Source organism: Hyperolius riggenbachi, chromosome 2, assembly GCF_040937935.1.
Source record: "Hyperolius riggenbachi isolate aHypRig1 chromosome 2, aHypRig1.pri, whole genome shotgun sequence".
NCBI lineage: Eukaryota > Metazoa > Chordata > Amphibia > Anura > Hyperoliidae > Hyperolius > Hyperolius riggenbachi.
The window spans coordinates 105,576,452-105,591,648 of record NC_090647.1 but is presented as its reverse complement, the minus strand read 5'-3'; the positions used below and the strand labels follow the sequence as shown (position 1 = coordinate 105,591,648).

Here is a 15,197-nt window from a genome sequence, read left to right as displayed (position 1 = left end):
AGAATGAGCAGACCTATCTGCTAATGATTAGCGGGTGTTGCTGATGCACTGAGAAAGTCACTAAATGCATTGAGAGCAAAGGGCAGGGAAAAGGCACCAAGCCGCAGAGGTGATGTCACTCGCAATGTTTGCAATCTTCTCAGTGAGCCTACATGGGAGCCATTCCACTCAGGGTCAGGGCTGTTTCTGACAATCACTTTAATTTGCAGTTTGATTTATGTGGTGGCTGCAATTGTGTTATTTTGCAGCTGTATGTTCCCGTTATAGTTAATGTATGTGGGCATAAATGTCCTGATGTCTCATATAGTAACCTTTCCCCCAACTCACCACTAGATGGAGCTCTAAACTCTCTAGAGGGAATAATGTGACTGCTAGTTTGCCCACACTTGATGTCTTATTACCTGAATGCTGGGGGCGTGTCTAAGCATGGCAATGTGGTCTTACAGCTAAAGGGAACTAGTTTCAACCAGAATGCTACCATGTGAGAATGTACCACGAATAAGCATGTGATGCACGAAATGTCCACCTTGGCCGGTCTCTCTATCCCAGGTGCCTATTGTTTAAAGGGAACCAGAGACGAAGCACCCTGCGTATTTTACCATATATATCAGTAAGAACATTAGAGAAAACACTTACCATGCTCTCTGTTTCATCCTCACTGCTAAAAGTGTCTGTTATCGGCTGTGATAAGAATCCCAGACTGAGCATTCAGTCTGGCTTTGCAGGGAATAATTATAGCTGAGTCATTATAGCAGAGCCACAAGGGGGCAGGCTTGGGCTTGAAAAGACACCAGAGAAGACAGACTCAGCTATAATCTTTCCGTAGCAAAGCTAGACTGAGTGCTCTCTCTATAGCATAATTAATAAAATTGCTTATTTTTTACAATATTAATTTATAAATTAATTTATAAATTACTTAGTCAGTGTTTGCCCATTGTAAAATCTTTCCACACCTTTTTTCTCTTATTTACATTCTCAAATTAATGATGGTCAGATGCAGCTCTGTGGAATGTTTGCTCCAAAGCCAGTAGAAAAAATATCCATTCTCCAAGAATGCTCTGGGAGAATTCTGCTAAGCTAAACAGCCTAGGTTGTGACATCACTGGGAAGGCAGGGCTACACACCACTATAAAGCAATTTATAAATATAAGAAGTGTTACTGATGCTGAAATCAGTAAAATTAACCTACAAGGGGGTATCCTGCTTAAATGACTAGATTCTCTTTGAAGTGTACTACAATGTGTAAAGAAGGTAGAAAAGTTTCCAGCTGTATCCAGGAGGGAAGCAGATTTTTCTCCCAGGGGAAAATTTTTCATCTTCTTTTTAAAAGAACTTTTTAGCGCACTGTAATTGAAAAGAATAGGTGAAAAAGTACTGTTAAATTATTAGGAGTATTTTCTTGCTTGCTGGTGTCTTAAAAGGCAATTTCTCTTGTTTTCTCTTAGGCGTGAAGATATCATCTAAGAAAAAATGTAGGAGAAAAAATGAATTGAATAAGAACCATAGAGCCTGGTGCAAAAAATCATGGTAATACTGCTGTACACAGACAGCGCAAAGCAATATTACCCTTACTTCCCTACTGCGAGTTACGCTAATAGTGCGACCCGCAGTACTCGAGTAGGCTGACCGTTGCTACGGTAACAAGCATTACTAACGCTCATTAGTAATATAGAGTAACCAAGTAGCTCGGGGTGACCCAAACCACTAGGAATGTATAGGGGGATGAAGGAGCCCGAAAAGCCCTCCTACTAATAAGCAATGCTGGGTGAAATTTGCCTTCTTAAAACAGAAGGAAATTTGCAATAATTCAGCTATAAGTGAACATTTGTGGTTACCCACAATGCACCACTACTGAAGATGCAAATTATCTATTTTCACCTGTCTACACGTGGGGTTGATGTGGCTGTGTAATATTTAAAGCTATAGGCTTGCTATACACCAGCGGTTCTGGATGCTTGCCTGGCTTACAGGGGCTAAAAGAGATAATTTGCATACTCAGTAGTGGTGCATTGTGGGTAACCACAAATGTTCACTGATAGATGAAGTATTGCAAATTTCATTAGTAATATGTGTTACTGCAGCAACAGTCACGCCCCTTGAGTACCGTGGGTTGCGCTAATAGCTTAACTACACAATTATAAAGTAGATTTAATGTTTTATTGTCTTTGCTCAATTACAGTCTATAAAGTGTCCCACAAAATATATGAACTATTGACCTTTTTAATCTATCCTCTGTAATTAGAAGTTATTTGCAGGAAAAGCTGTAATTCCTTATCAGTCAGAATTCAACAGGGTTTCCGAAAAAAGAGAAACTGTCACTTGCATGCCTGAAGATTAACTCTATCAGGCAGAAAAGAAAAAAAAAGGAGCACAGCCTATTTCTCTAATAGTTTGGCACTGTACTTGCAGCATACACATGTTTATATAATCATGTCACATATCACCTCGGGTACCCTTTAAGACTTTTACACTGCGCATCCTGTTATAGAAGGAGGGAAAAGAGTGAAAAAAAAAATCATATAATGAACACAGGAACACGGGTAAACTGGTATAAGACATCTACTTTATTAATTTCTTTTTTTTTTGTACAGAGGGAAAATGGTGAGTGTGCACTGATTCTTAATATCACATCAGGTTCAGAACTATGAGCTCTTTGGCTAATTAATGGCTGCTTGATAGTGGTCATACAATGGCTTCCTCTTATCCCTAACTTATTGCTACATGTCAGTCTAGTGACTAGAACTAATGTCTATAGCAGCTGGCGGACGCAGTGCATGTTCAGTACACATGCCATTTACTCTTCGTACATCGAGTGCTAATGCCACAATTCCAGGCCTCCTCTGCAGCTTCCAGCCACTGACACAAGCGGCACAAGTGTCAGCTGGGAGGTGATGGACCAGTATGTGAGAGATGGAGACACAGGAAACACACATGTATCACAGGAAGTATTGCATAGTCTTTAGGAAGAATTCAACTCTCAAATAAATAAAACGATTGTCAAAGTACACAAGAAGCCTCTTCTGCAGACGACAAATAGTTTGTGCAAGTAGTTTCCGAGGTGGGTAATGTACCGTCTCCTGGGCAGAGAAACACAGAAACGCAGGTTCCAGCTTCTCTCCTGACATCAATAATATAAGGCAGGACTAGCATGGATGATAGAGCACAAAATGGCATGGGACGGCTGGGAGATGTCTTAGACACCATCATGGTAAAGTGACTTCTTTTTCAGTGCACTGCAGACTATGGGAAGGGGCTTTGCTGCTCTTAATAACTCCTCAAAGTAACATGGTACAAGTACACAGTATAGTATTATGGTGTTTAGGCCCCTAATTGTTAGCATACCAATACAATAATACAATGCTATAGAAATTTGGCTTTCTATGAAAACCCCAAAAATATTTTTTCGACTTAAGTACATCATTAACCCTAACTTTACCAGGAGTATAAAATATATGTCAGTCTGTAATGTGATGAGGGCTCAGTATTGCCATGAGTGCTGGCTCCATTTATGGATTAGAGAAGGGTGCTATGGGCAGCCTTGCCAGTTTTGGCAAGTATTAATTTTCCTGAAGAACCCCCCCCCCCCCCCCCCAGTGACTTCAAACCGTGCCTCAGCCGAGGGTCCAGAGAGTGAAGGAGGTGGTTTTGGCGCATGGAGCTCACCGATGGGCACCGAAACCAGGCACCCCATAGCAGCATATACAGTATATATATTTATATATATACTATTCGACCTAAGTCCGTTTAAAAACAGGCTCTAGGTCTGTCACCACTGCCACGTCAGTAAGCATGCGAACATCCGCACTCACATGCCAGTCCGGCCCCCTGACCCATCCTCATCCTGTCCCAGCAGCTGTCAGTGCGGCACATGCACAGTAGCGCAAAAGCACTGACACAGGGACATGGGATGCAGAGACACTGGCAAATTATTATATAGGCTATATAAAACGTTATACGGGGCGCGTAACTGTAATTCAGGCCTCTGGCGGTTGCCGGAACCTGAATCACATCTCTCTGCAAGTTGCAACAACTCGGAGGGGGAATAGTATTTAACGCCGCTGGAGAGTTTTGCGGTAGCTGAGTGAGCCGTCATTCGGCTCTCCCGGCGCCCAACTCACCGACGGCGGTACAATACGTACGCCCAGAGAGGGCCCTCAGCCGAGGGTCCAGAGAGGTGCACTTATTAGTATGCTGCTGGTCAGTTGGGCGCAGTTCGCTGAAATTCCTGGTGGTGTAAACTACTATTCCCGCTCCAAGTATATCAACTCGGAAGGGATATGCAATTCGGGGTCTGGTTATTGCCGACACACGAATTACAGTTCCTGTCACCACCATTTTTTGTACCATGCTACCCGATCATTCTAAAACCTACACTGGCCGTACAAAGAAGACCTTATGTCAGCTATAGCACAAGACCCTAGCAAGTGCCTGTTGTTAAAAATAAATAATGTAGCACACAAGTGCAGCCTGTGGCATCTGTAGCCAATCCTCCATTTTTTTTAAGGATCAAAATGTTTGCCTGATAGGTAGTGGCTACTCTCCATTATATTACAAAATAATCATAACCAATCAGTTTTACATCATTGCACTTCTCTCCTTTATATAAGAACTGCAAAAGACGCAAGTAAGTATAGTGATTACCAGTGATGTAGCTACAGAGCCATGGGCCCCAGTGCAAATCTTAAACTGCCCCCCCCCCCCCCTTCCTGGGCACTGTATGTATACTAAACACCAACAACTGCTTTCCAAGGACAGCCACTGTGTAGGAGAGGTGAGCTTTGTTAATGATTACTATTCAAAGCACATATAGAGGTGATCGTCACCACTACAGCACCAATAAATGACTAATGCAGTGACTGGAGGAGGACCCCATGAAGGCCCCTCAGGATTAGGTGGTCCCCATGTTGTTGCAACTTCTGCACCCCCTATTACTACACTGCGGGCGAGTCCTTTACAGCTTTAACATGTTAATCCATAAACATTACTGGCAAGTGCTGATTGCTCGGCAATCTCTCCAGGAATTGGGTTTTTCACATAGCTATATACAGGTCTCCTGGATTGTTATAGGGACTGAGCAGGGCTCTCTTCGTCTACTGTGTCATGCTTAGTATTTTGTTATATATGCAAGCTGATGCAAGTTGTTCATCTGCATTATCTATTTACTGTACATCACTGCGCAATCTGCAGGCGCTTTATAAATAAAAGTAAGGAGTCCTTAGCCAAGATTCCCTTATACTGCTGGTTGGCCTGTTGAGTGCCCCTAGTGGCTCCAGCTCTCAAGCACTTTGGGTCTGACAGGAGAAACGCGCTATAGAAATGTTAGCATCAATATTAGCATTATTTAGTAATAACATGGGCCTTGCATCTCGTACAGGGATGTAGATGAGTGGGATGCAGGCAGAGGGCTCATAACTTCCTGCTGTAGATCTGTGGGCTGGTGGCACACCAGCAGGTACCATGCTATATATATCACCCCTAATACAAATCTCACAGCGTTCTCCTTTCCAAAGCAGGTAAAAAGGGCATTGGAGGCGCCCTGTTAAAAAACGGTGCTGCCATAGGAAGCAATGTTAAAAGCTGGATTAGTAATTTGGGCACCTGCGATTTATTACCACTATTTACTGCCGCTGAACGCAGCTTTTATATTTGGGGTTTGGAGGCGGAGTCTTTAGTGTCAGGAGTGTAGGGGCGGGAATGGGGTCCTTGGAGGTAAGGTTAGGCCCCACTGGGGTGGAGGGAAGTAATCTTTAAAGGGGCGGAGTTTAAGGTTAGGCATCCCCCGGGGGGAGGGGTCATAGGGTGGGAGTGGGGTTAGGTTGTAGTAAAATATCAGTAAAGATTACCAATATTTTACTATCATAATTAACTAGTATATCTGTAATTTTACCGATATTCTACTAGCTGCTATCTCCCCTTTACCAGGCACCTTTTTTACATGTACGCCTCTTGTCACCCATATATTTCTGTAAGTGCTAAAAGTCTGTTGCTTGGACTGAAGAAATCACAATGACCAGTAATGGTGAGTTCTAGTAAATTGCTGGAAGAGGACACAGAACATCTGAAGCTTACTTCTCTCTTACATAAGTCACGAAGTCTACGGTGGTTGGTAGAAACAAGGAATATATAAGATATAAATTTTGCTCTAACTACAGTACTCCATCAGTACTTGTCCTCCTCTGCAGGTGGACACATTTAAACAAACAATAAAAATCTACAGTTATAGTAGGTTTATGTAACCTGATATTCTACAGCTGTTGGCCAATAGTGATGGTCATGCCTAGGAAAACTCATGGAGAAGCATGTGACTGGTTTGATCAGCTGATCGATTTGCAAAGCTCTGATTTGTTGTGATCACATCCTGCTTTAGCACATGACCATGGCTAGCTAATCAGACTTACATATTTATCACCCCACCAAACTGATCACCTGCTTCTCCATGAGTCCTCCTAGACATGACCACCACTATTGGGCAACCACAATTACCAGCATGTCCTGCTGATAAGTGGCTGCGGGGGGACACTGGAAACGCTAGAGCACCACAGGTTGCCTATTTCAGGTCTAGCGAGTTTGCACCACAGAGAATGGTTCAGTGTCGACACCCTGTGGTCCAAGTGGAAGCTGCATAGAAAATGTCACTATGGTAGGAATAAAGTATGCACAAATTATCTTTGTTCCTCCCACCCCCAGTTTCTGAACAGTCCAGAACAAAACATCTTGTCGAGCTATGATAACAGTGATCTATGTAGAGAGATTTTTGTGATTGCAAAATAAAAACAAGGCTGTTTCCCTAAAAATGCTGTTAAAAAAATCTGTTCACACAGAGAAATATGGACAAATCTTATGGACAAAAATAAAACGGACAAAGCTTATGGACAAACACCGGAGCAAAGTGGTACAAAAGCAGAAAGGCCAATCAGAAGATGCTGATTTTCCTTCTCCTCAATGTGAAAGGGGTGGTTTGTTTAAACACAGCAGCAGAAGTACCCATCCTACACTCTACAACCCATGTCCATCCCATGAGGCATCTCAAGTATGTCTACTGAGCCATTTATCCAAACGGCAGAGCTAAAAATGCCACAAGATTTGCCATAACTTGAAGCAGACTCCTAAAAATCGTTCTCCTTCTTCACTGGCCAAAGTGTTCAGTGTTGTAAGACAAAAAGCTTGATCTGTTAGGACCTTCAGAAACCCATGCTTGGCTCTTTTGCTGCATGTGTCCTGGAAAAAGCAAGTTCCATGAGTTGGCAGAATATTCCAGTTACTATATACTTCTGAGGGAAGGGAAAAGGCGGAGTTGGAGGCAGCCGGCCAAGTCCAGGCCTGGTTTTCTGGGTACAGGTTCCAGTGGATTAATGTTACAAGGTGAAGAGAAAGAGGCCCTCTCAGTAAGGGGAGAAAAGTATAGTGCCATGTGCAGTTCTGATGGGTCCAGGAGCTGGTCGAAGCATATGGTGTGTGAGGGGTGGAGCTTGCAGGAGTGGAGGAGTTGCAGTTGGACGTAACGTTAGTGGAGAAGACACAGCAGCAGCTGCCATCGCCATGGCTAGCGGACTGGGGAGGAGCCCTGCAGATAATGTTTTGGGAAGGTCCTTGGGGAACACCAGACTGGCCTGTTGGAAGAAAAGGAAAATTGCTTAAACATAAATTTTGAAAATAAAATTCTATTTAAAACTGATGAGTTTATTTTTCCAGCTTACGTCCTCCCACATCATTGATAGCAAAGTGATATATTTACATTTCTTATAGAGGATCAGCCATAGGGTTCCCAGTGATGGAGGGCCACCAGGATTTTATGTTGTAAGCCAAAAGGAGCATCACTGTTATATTTGTAATGTTCTCATTAACGAGCTTGAGGACCAGTCCATCGCTACCTGGCTGCAACTTGCATTTCAAAAGGAACAACTGTAAACCCTCTCTACTGAAAGCACTACAAAGTACAATGTTGTCTTCTTGAAAGGGTTCAAATTATTCTACTTGCTTTATGTCTTCGGTACTCCTTGGGCAGCTTTCAAAACTGCTTCTGTCCCCAAGAAGTTCCAAAGAGGAGCACATCCCACATCCATACTGCGCATGCGCAATCCCAGACTTAGATGTGTGTAGTGGGGATGCGCTTGTCTTTGGAACTACTCAAGCATGCGAGTAATTCTGAAAGGCTGCCCAAGGAGTACAGAAGCTACAGTAATCGACCTAGGAGGTTGAATAACTTTAACTGAGGACGACGCAGGAAAGGTGGCATCAAGAAACCTTTCTCTACTTAGGTATATGTATGAACTCTGAAATCTAGTAGTATACTCTGCAGCTTTACCTGCTTGTCTAAGGATATACACACAGGTCCTCAAGTGTGCTGTACTTAGAAGTATGGAGATCCAGACTTGCTCCCGTTTTATCACACACCGGCCTGGATGGCAGCAGGTTAGCTGTACAAACCTAGCTGAGCTTATAGCAAACTTTGGTGGATTTTTTTAGGACTTCCACAGAGCTCCATTTGGCAAAACTACACTTGTAGAAAAAAGCCCAGGGCATTAGGAAGTCAGGACTCACAACATACATTGAAGTTTAGACACTCACCGTGAGTTCCTGTAGGGTTTGCTGTTTCTTGTGCCGGCTCAGCAGGGGGTTGGGCTTTCCTGACACTCCGTCACGATGTCGGCGGCTTGAGATGTGCTGAAAGAGAAATATCAATAATTACTACACAATGTCACATTTTAACATTATAAAAATCCGACTGTATGAATTTTTTATACTTTTTTGGGGGGGGATGTTTATTACTTTTATACAAGTTGTCTGGCTATGTATCGATAATCCAGGTTTATGTATATATTCCAAGTTAACCCGTCTGTAATTTACAACCAATAAAGTCCCAGCTGTCATTTTTCCCAGGTGAGAAAATGTTATTGGCCATCTATATGAAATATCATACAAGGAATCCAATCCATCACTTTCCCCCTCAGCTCACACGGTGATCTCAGGCCCCACAAGCCATCTCAGCTGTGTCAGCTTCAATATATCTACAAAGTGGAAGACCTTATCACAGAAGTAGGAGATAAAAGGCAGGTGTTCTGGAAAGCGTGGGCTGATTGCAATACCTGACCTTCCATCTTCACATATGGGACTCTCTGCGCAATGTCCTTGGCCGAGACTCAAGAGTTACCTCCCCTCCCCCTTCTCTACTCCCTTTTTCATTCGGTGAATTAATTTCAAATATTAAGACCGTTCAGTCTTAATTAAAGTAAAAAAAAAACTTTTTTTTTAACTAAATCTAGGCACACACTATACCGGTGAAACCCGAAAAATTAGAATATTGTACAAAAGTCCATTTATGTCAGTAATTCAAAAGGTGAAACTGATTTATGCAATGCGAACCTTTGCAGGTGTTTTGGATTCATTAGGTGATTAGAGTCTGACACTTTGAGCCTAGAATATTGAACCTTTTCACAATATTCTAATGGTCTGAGATTTTGATTTGTGGGGTTCTCATAAGCTGTAAGCCATAATCATTACAATTGTATCAAAAAAAGGCTTGAAATATCTCGCTTTTCATGAAATGAGTCTATTTTATGTATTAGTTTCAACTTTTAATTGAATTACTGAAATAAATGGACTTTTGCACGGCATTCTAATTTTTCCGAGTTTCACCTGTATAATATTTTCAATAGATTACGGTAGATATTAGAGCCAATGAAAAGTGAAATAAATCTCCTGAAGTGGATACGCTCCTGCTGTTGGGGTTGGAGCACGAGTCATTTATCCCCTTTATTAAAGCAACCCTAGTATAACACAACCCATGCACGTATATATGTCCCTTTAAATGTATAAAATATCGCATTAAATATTGTATGCAAAAATACATTTCTGTCTTTGTAATGATAACACCAAATGACACCTCTGAATGCATGCTAGAATGAAAAGCTCACATGAAGTAAAGGAGTACATATCTTCCGGCTGTGTGGTAATTTGGGAGAAGACAAAAGACGCCTCTACCTGTGCCAGGCAATCTCAGGGTACAGGTAGTCCCCGGTTAACAAACGAGATAGGGACTGTAGGTTCATTCTTAACCTGAATCTGTTTTTAAGTCGGAACATTGTGCCATCTCTGTTCCCTGTACCTCCTCTGTGCCTCTAGCGTCCCCCTCTGTGTCACCTCTGCACTCTGTACCTGCTTATACAAGTTTAAAAGCCATTTTTTCTTTGAATTTTTTAAAATCGATATTCTCAAAAACTACAAGTCCAATTTGAAAATAATTTTTTTGTACTTGTTCCCATGGAAACAGAGAATCCATGCCGTTCATATGTCGGGGACTACCTGTATATAACAAATCTATTCCCTACTGATTGCCTAATTGTACCCTTGGCCACGTAATTCAAAGTCTGGCTATTTCGTGCTCAATTCTGCCTGCACCGCTAAGGCTGCACATGGCCTATGGCGGCACCTAAATCAGGCTCAGCATGTGAACGAGCGGGCACCAAAACAACCTGACTCAAAGTAGAGTGCCTGGCCCTTGTGCTCTTCCAAGTAACAACGGCTATGCACCTTGTACATCATCCTGGCCATGCACCCCCTCTAGAGTCAATAGAAGAAAACAATCTCAATATAAAGTTTTATTCTGCAGGAGATAACATGTGAGGACTGTTTTCACCTACAGGCTGAAACTTTATATTGTCCCATTGAGGTTGTTTTCTTGTATCAGCCCCTCTTACTTCTGAGGAGGTACATGCCCAGGATGATATGCAGACTGCATGAATCTTGACGTTTATTTTTTTTATCACTGCAAAGATAAAAGAGGATTTTTTCATATGCTAATTGAAACACATTTTACAAGGGACATCTATGGGTAAGAGTTCCGATATACTAGAAAACATTCAATAAAAACATGAAATTCAGAGAAAATGTACTGAAATTAAGATGTGACAATGTGGTAAAAAAAAATCAATATCAGATAAATATTGATCGCTCACCACCTCCACCTAGTGTTTGCCTACCCTAATTGCCACTTTTGACATGTGATAAAAGTGTCGGAAAGCCACCATCTTTCCACTGACAAAACCAGTGATGTATGGGGAAAGTGCATGTGTGAGCACTGCTTCCCTATTGAAAGCAATGGAGCCATGTGCAGCTGCAGTAAGGGGCTCACGCTATTGGCTGTCTGCTGTTTGCCTTGCATCTATGGGATTGTGACAGCACTGAGTTGAGGGACAGCGATCTGCAATCTCTTCCCTTAATAATTAAGCCTGTCTACTAAGAAAATAGATAACAGGGTTATAGTTGGCAAGAATGCTCATAATTACTGTGTATGCAGCCATCAATAAACCTCCGCCACTACTCATAATTTCAACCAAACCTCTTGGTCTGATGTGCTGAAGTGAATTAAATATTCAACAGACATTAAGTGGGTAACCTTGTTTTATCAGCGTACCCTGGAGGTCTTTACCAAACTAGGGCAGCAGTGTCTGGCATTTTTCTGGTTATTTTCTGTGAGTGCCAGCCTTGTTTTTTGTTTTCTGATGGCACCCTTGTGTACGAGTTTAAGTTCTTGCTGCAAATCCTAAGCTGTTATCACAGGGATCTTCGCCATCTGTTTAAAGACTGTGCTGCGTGCCCTGGCACTGTGTGTGTAGGCTACCCTCTGCCAAGGGCAGTAGCAACAGTGTAAATCCTTTTGTTTCTCTTTCCAGTTTTTTGAGGATCTTCCAAAATCTTCTGCATTAAAACCCGAGTAATATGTTCAGAACTGGCCATACTGCAGCTCAACTGAATGCACTTGTAAATGGGGCATAATCACATGTATGTCACTTTCATAAATCCTGTGAGCTCCTGCTTGACAACGAGGTGAGTGGCAGAGCCTGCAGAGAGAGATTTTAACCTCACTTATCCCATTTATTCTGCCTGGATTGAGTCAAAACCAGCTGACCCATCTGCACAAGATGCTGGGCTTTTAGGCATCATGGCCTGACCCGACCACCTTGATACTGGCAATGGTACTTGGTTTTACTGCAGGAGAGTTCAAAGGGTCATTAGCTCTGCTTTGTTTTATAGCTTAAAAGTCACTGTGGCAATTGTGACAAAATGATGCAGTGTTATAAAAAAAAAAGCTATGTAAAAATATGAGACTCTCTTCTTTGCTATATTCATTACTGTACTACACATACTACACATACATAAATACACAATTCATTATATCATCAAGTTTTTTTTTTATTGCTTCAGGTTTGCTTAAAGAGCAAGTGATCTTGCAGAGGTTCACTTACATTTCCTATCAGTGATCACCATTTACTCAGAGATATAGCAGAGTAATAGCTTGTTTGGTTTGGTGCTCTTCTTGAGATTCAAATAGAGATCAAATAAACTTCTACTGTTATTGAAAGCAGAATTTTGCCTTCTCAAAACAGGAGGTATTTGCGATTATTCAGGTTGGCGTGAGCTCTGAGGTGTCCCACAATGCATCACTGCTGAATATGCAAATCACCCTGTTGTCTCTGATAGCTAAACACGCCCCCAGATCCTCTGGAATGCAGTGATGTGTCAGTTGGAGTGTCATGATGAGTCAGCTTGTTAATATTTGAACTGTTCTTTAGTGATAACTTGGTACAATAATACACTTGCATAAGTATAATATGTGAAAGATAAACCACCATAGTAGCCACTATTTGTAACAGAAGACTAAATTACAGCACATTGACTTTATATAAAGCACTATGGGATGTATTTACCAAAAGACAAAACAGTGTAATGTGCACTACATGCGTTGTGTGTATAACAAGAGCAACGTGGAGTGCTTAGTGTGCGTAACACCTGATAAAATGTATGCATGCCATCAGTGCATGTAATTGTATCATTTTCTAGTGAGTAGACCCCGATGTGACAAGAAAATTAATATCATTAAAACATAAGCAGGTGTATGTAGTGAGAGTTAATTTCTAAAGATATAAGACAAGAAAAAAAGGAGCTATTGTTACTTCCTTTTCAAAGAAACCTGCCCTAATTAAGTGTCTGGGGTCTATTCACTAAAAACGGTTAAAGCTACTACTGCGTTTTCATACAAGCAACTAACATGTAGTGTGTATAGTGCAAGTGATGCAAACTACTACACAGTTTGCTTAAAGGATACTTGAAGTGACATGTGACATGATGATATAGAAGATTAAATAACCCTCACTGATAAGAAATTCCAACTATAAAACACTTTCCTAGCAGAAAATGGCTTCTGAGAGCAAGAAAGAGATAAAAAGGGGAATTTCTTATCAGCAATAGTCACACTGTAGTCACTTCCTGTCTGAGTCAGGACTGAGTCAGCCACTTACAAACCTGATATTTAACTCTTTCAGGCAGAGAAAGAAAAAAAAGGAACACAGCCTAGTTATTTGTGTGCTAGGCACTGTACATACACATGTCTATCTCATCATGTCACATGTCACTTCGGGTATCCTTTAATGCCCCACCGACAGCAGTTTTGACACTGACGTTCTGAAAGCCTTGGCTACAATCACTGTAGAATGGCTGTATGTTCTTTTGAACAAGAAAAATAAGCAAGTGAAGTAATATAGGCCATTAATCCTAGCAATGCCTAGAAACGAGCTGAAGGACTTGCTCATTTCTCAACAAATGTTAAAGGGAACCTGAGGTGAGAGGTATATGGAGGCTGACATGTTTATATCTTTTTAAATAATGCACATTGCCTGGCTGTCCAGCTGATTCTCTGCCTCTAATACTCTAAAGAGGATCTGTAGTTTAAAAAAATTCCTCTGGGGGATACTTACCTCGGGAGGGGGAAGCGTCTGGATCCTAATGAGACTTCCCCCGTCCCTATTGTAGCCTGCCCGAGTCCCCCGATGTAAATATTTACCTACCACGATCCTGCGCAGGCACACTAGCCGCTCTTCCTTCGGGTTAAGGCAGAAATACCTGAATCCAATCGATCTGCTCTACTGCGCAGATGCAAGTCCTTATGCGCCTGCGCAGTAGAGCGGATATGATCGGGTTCGACTATTTCCGCCTAGCCCAAATGAAGAGCCGTTACTGCGCCTGCGCTGGATCCCGGAGAGGTACCTAAATCACCCCTTGTCAGGTTTGTTGGGGGAAGATTCGGGGGAGGCAGCGCTGGATTGCCTGCAGCTACAGGGATAGGGGAAACCTCATTGGGACCGTAAGGCTTCCACCTCCCAAGTTAAGTACCCCCAAGAATTTTTTTTTATTATTACAGAGTCTCTTTAAGACATAGATACTGAACAAGCATGCGGATCAGGTGTGTGATTTAGAAATCTGTCAAGATTAACTGCATGCTTGTTTCAGGTGTGTGATTTAGACCATACTGACCAGAAAGACCAGCAGGACTGCCAGGCAACTGGTACTGTTTAAAAGAAATAAATATGGCAGTTTCCGTAGGTCTCACACCTCGGGTTCCTTTTAAGTTTCACATTAATAATTTATATAAAATCTTTCTGTGTCATTTTTCCCCATGTGAGAGTCAGCACTATTCTTTAGTGTGGGCCTACAGATGGTTAGCATTATAGTCGGCAGAGAGGCAATATTGCGTGCAGATAGTATACCTGCTTGAGCTGGCCCTCTGAGGTGACTCTGACATTGCAGATCTCACAGTGAAAGGTCCTCTCCTGGGTGTTGGAGTCCAGAGGTCCCGTTGATCCACTGCTCAACCCTCCAAGCCGAGGATAGGCCTTTATTGGACCCAGACCACTTCGAGCTTCAAGAATGGTTTTGTGCTTAGTACCTAAATAATTAAAAAGTATATATATATTAAATACAACTATCACATTAACTGTAATGCAGGTCTCACTAATATTATAAATGTGAAAGTTTTGATGTTTGTTACTCAATCATGCAACAATGGCTGAATGGATTTGAATGAAAGTTGGCACACATAGTACATTACCTGGAATAACATATAGGATACTTTTCATCCCCATAACCAAACAGTGGGCGGAGACAAATACAAATGTCACTGGGAAAATGCAAACTGCAGCCATTCTTACACTGGTAATGGCAGGGTTCTCAAACTTTGCACAGTTGGTCACTGAGTGACTGGGTTTAATAATCTGAAAAGTGGGTGGAGCCTACAAAAGCCAATCAAAATTCACCTATTGATTTTCAAGGGGAATATTTAATAGCTGCCTTTCTTGCACTGTTAATGGCACAAGCCTCAAACCTGGTAAAGTTGGCCATTGGGTGACTGGGGTTAAAATTCA

At 41.9% G+C, this 15,197-nt stretch overlaps 1 protein-coding gene across 7 annotated transcripts in view; it reads right to left on the bottom strand.

The window, feature by feature from the left end:
• Positions 1-2,546: 2,546 nt before the first annotated feature.
• The window catches only part of ZNF385A (zinc finger protein 385A), a 502,107-nt gene continuing 489,456 nt past the window's right edge, over positions 2,547-15,197 (bottom strand). For all 7 annotated transcript variants that reach the window (XM_068267161.1, XM_068267160.1, XM_068267159.1 and 4 more), the window contains 3 exons: positions 14,544-14,722; positions 8,569-8,664; positions 2,547-7,610 (listed from right to left, as the gene is read on the bottom strand). In XM_068267161.1, the coding sequence (XP_068123262.1) occupies positions 7,383-7,610; positions 8,569-8,664; positions 14,544-14,722 (503 nt within the window). In that variant the 3' untranslated portion in view covers positions 2,547-7,382. The remainder of the gene's footprint in view (positions 7,611-8,568; positions 8,665-14,543; positions 14,723-15,197) is intronic.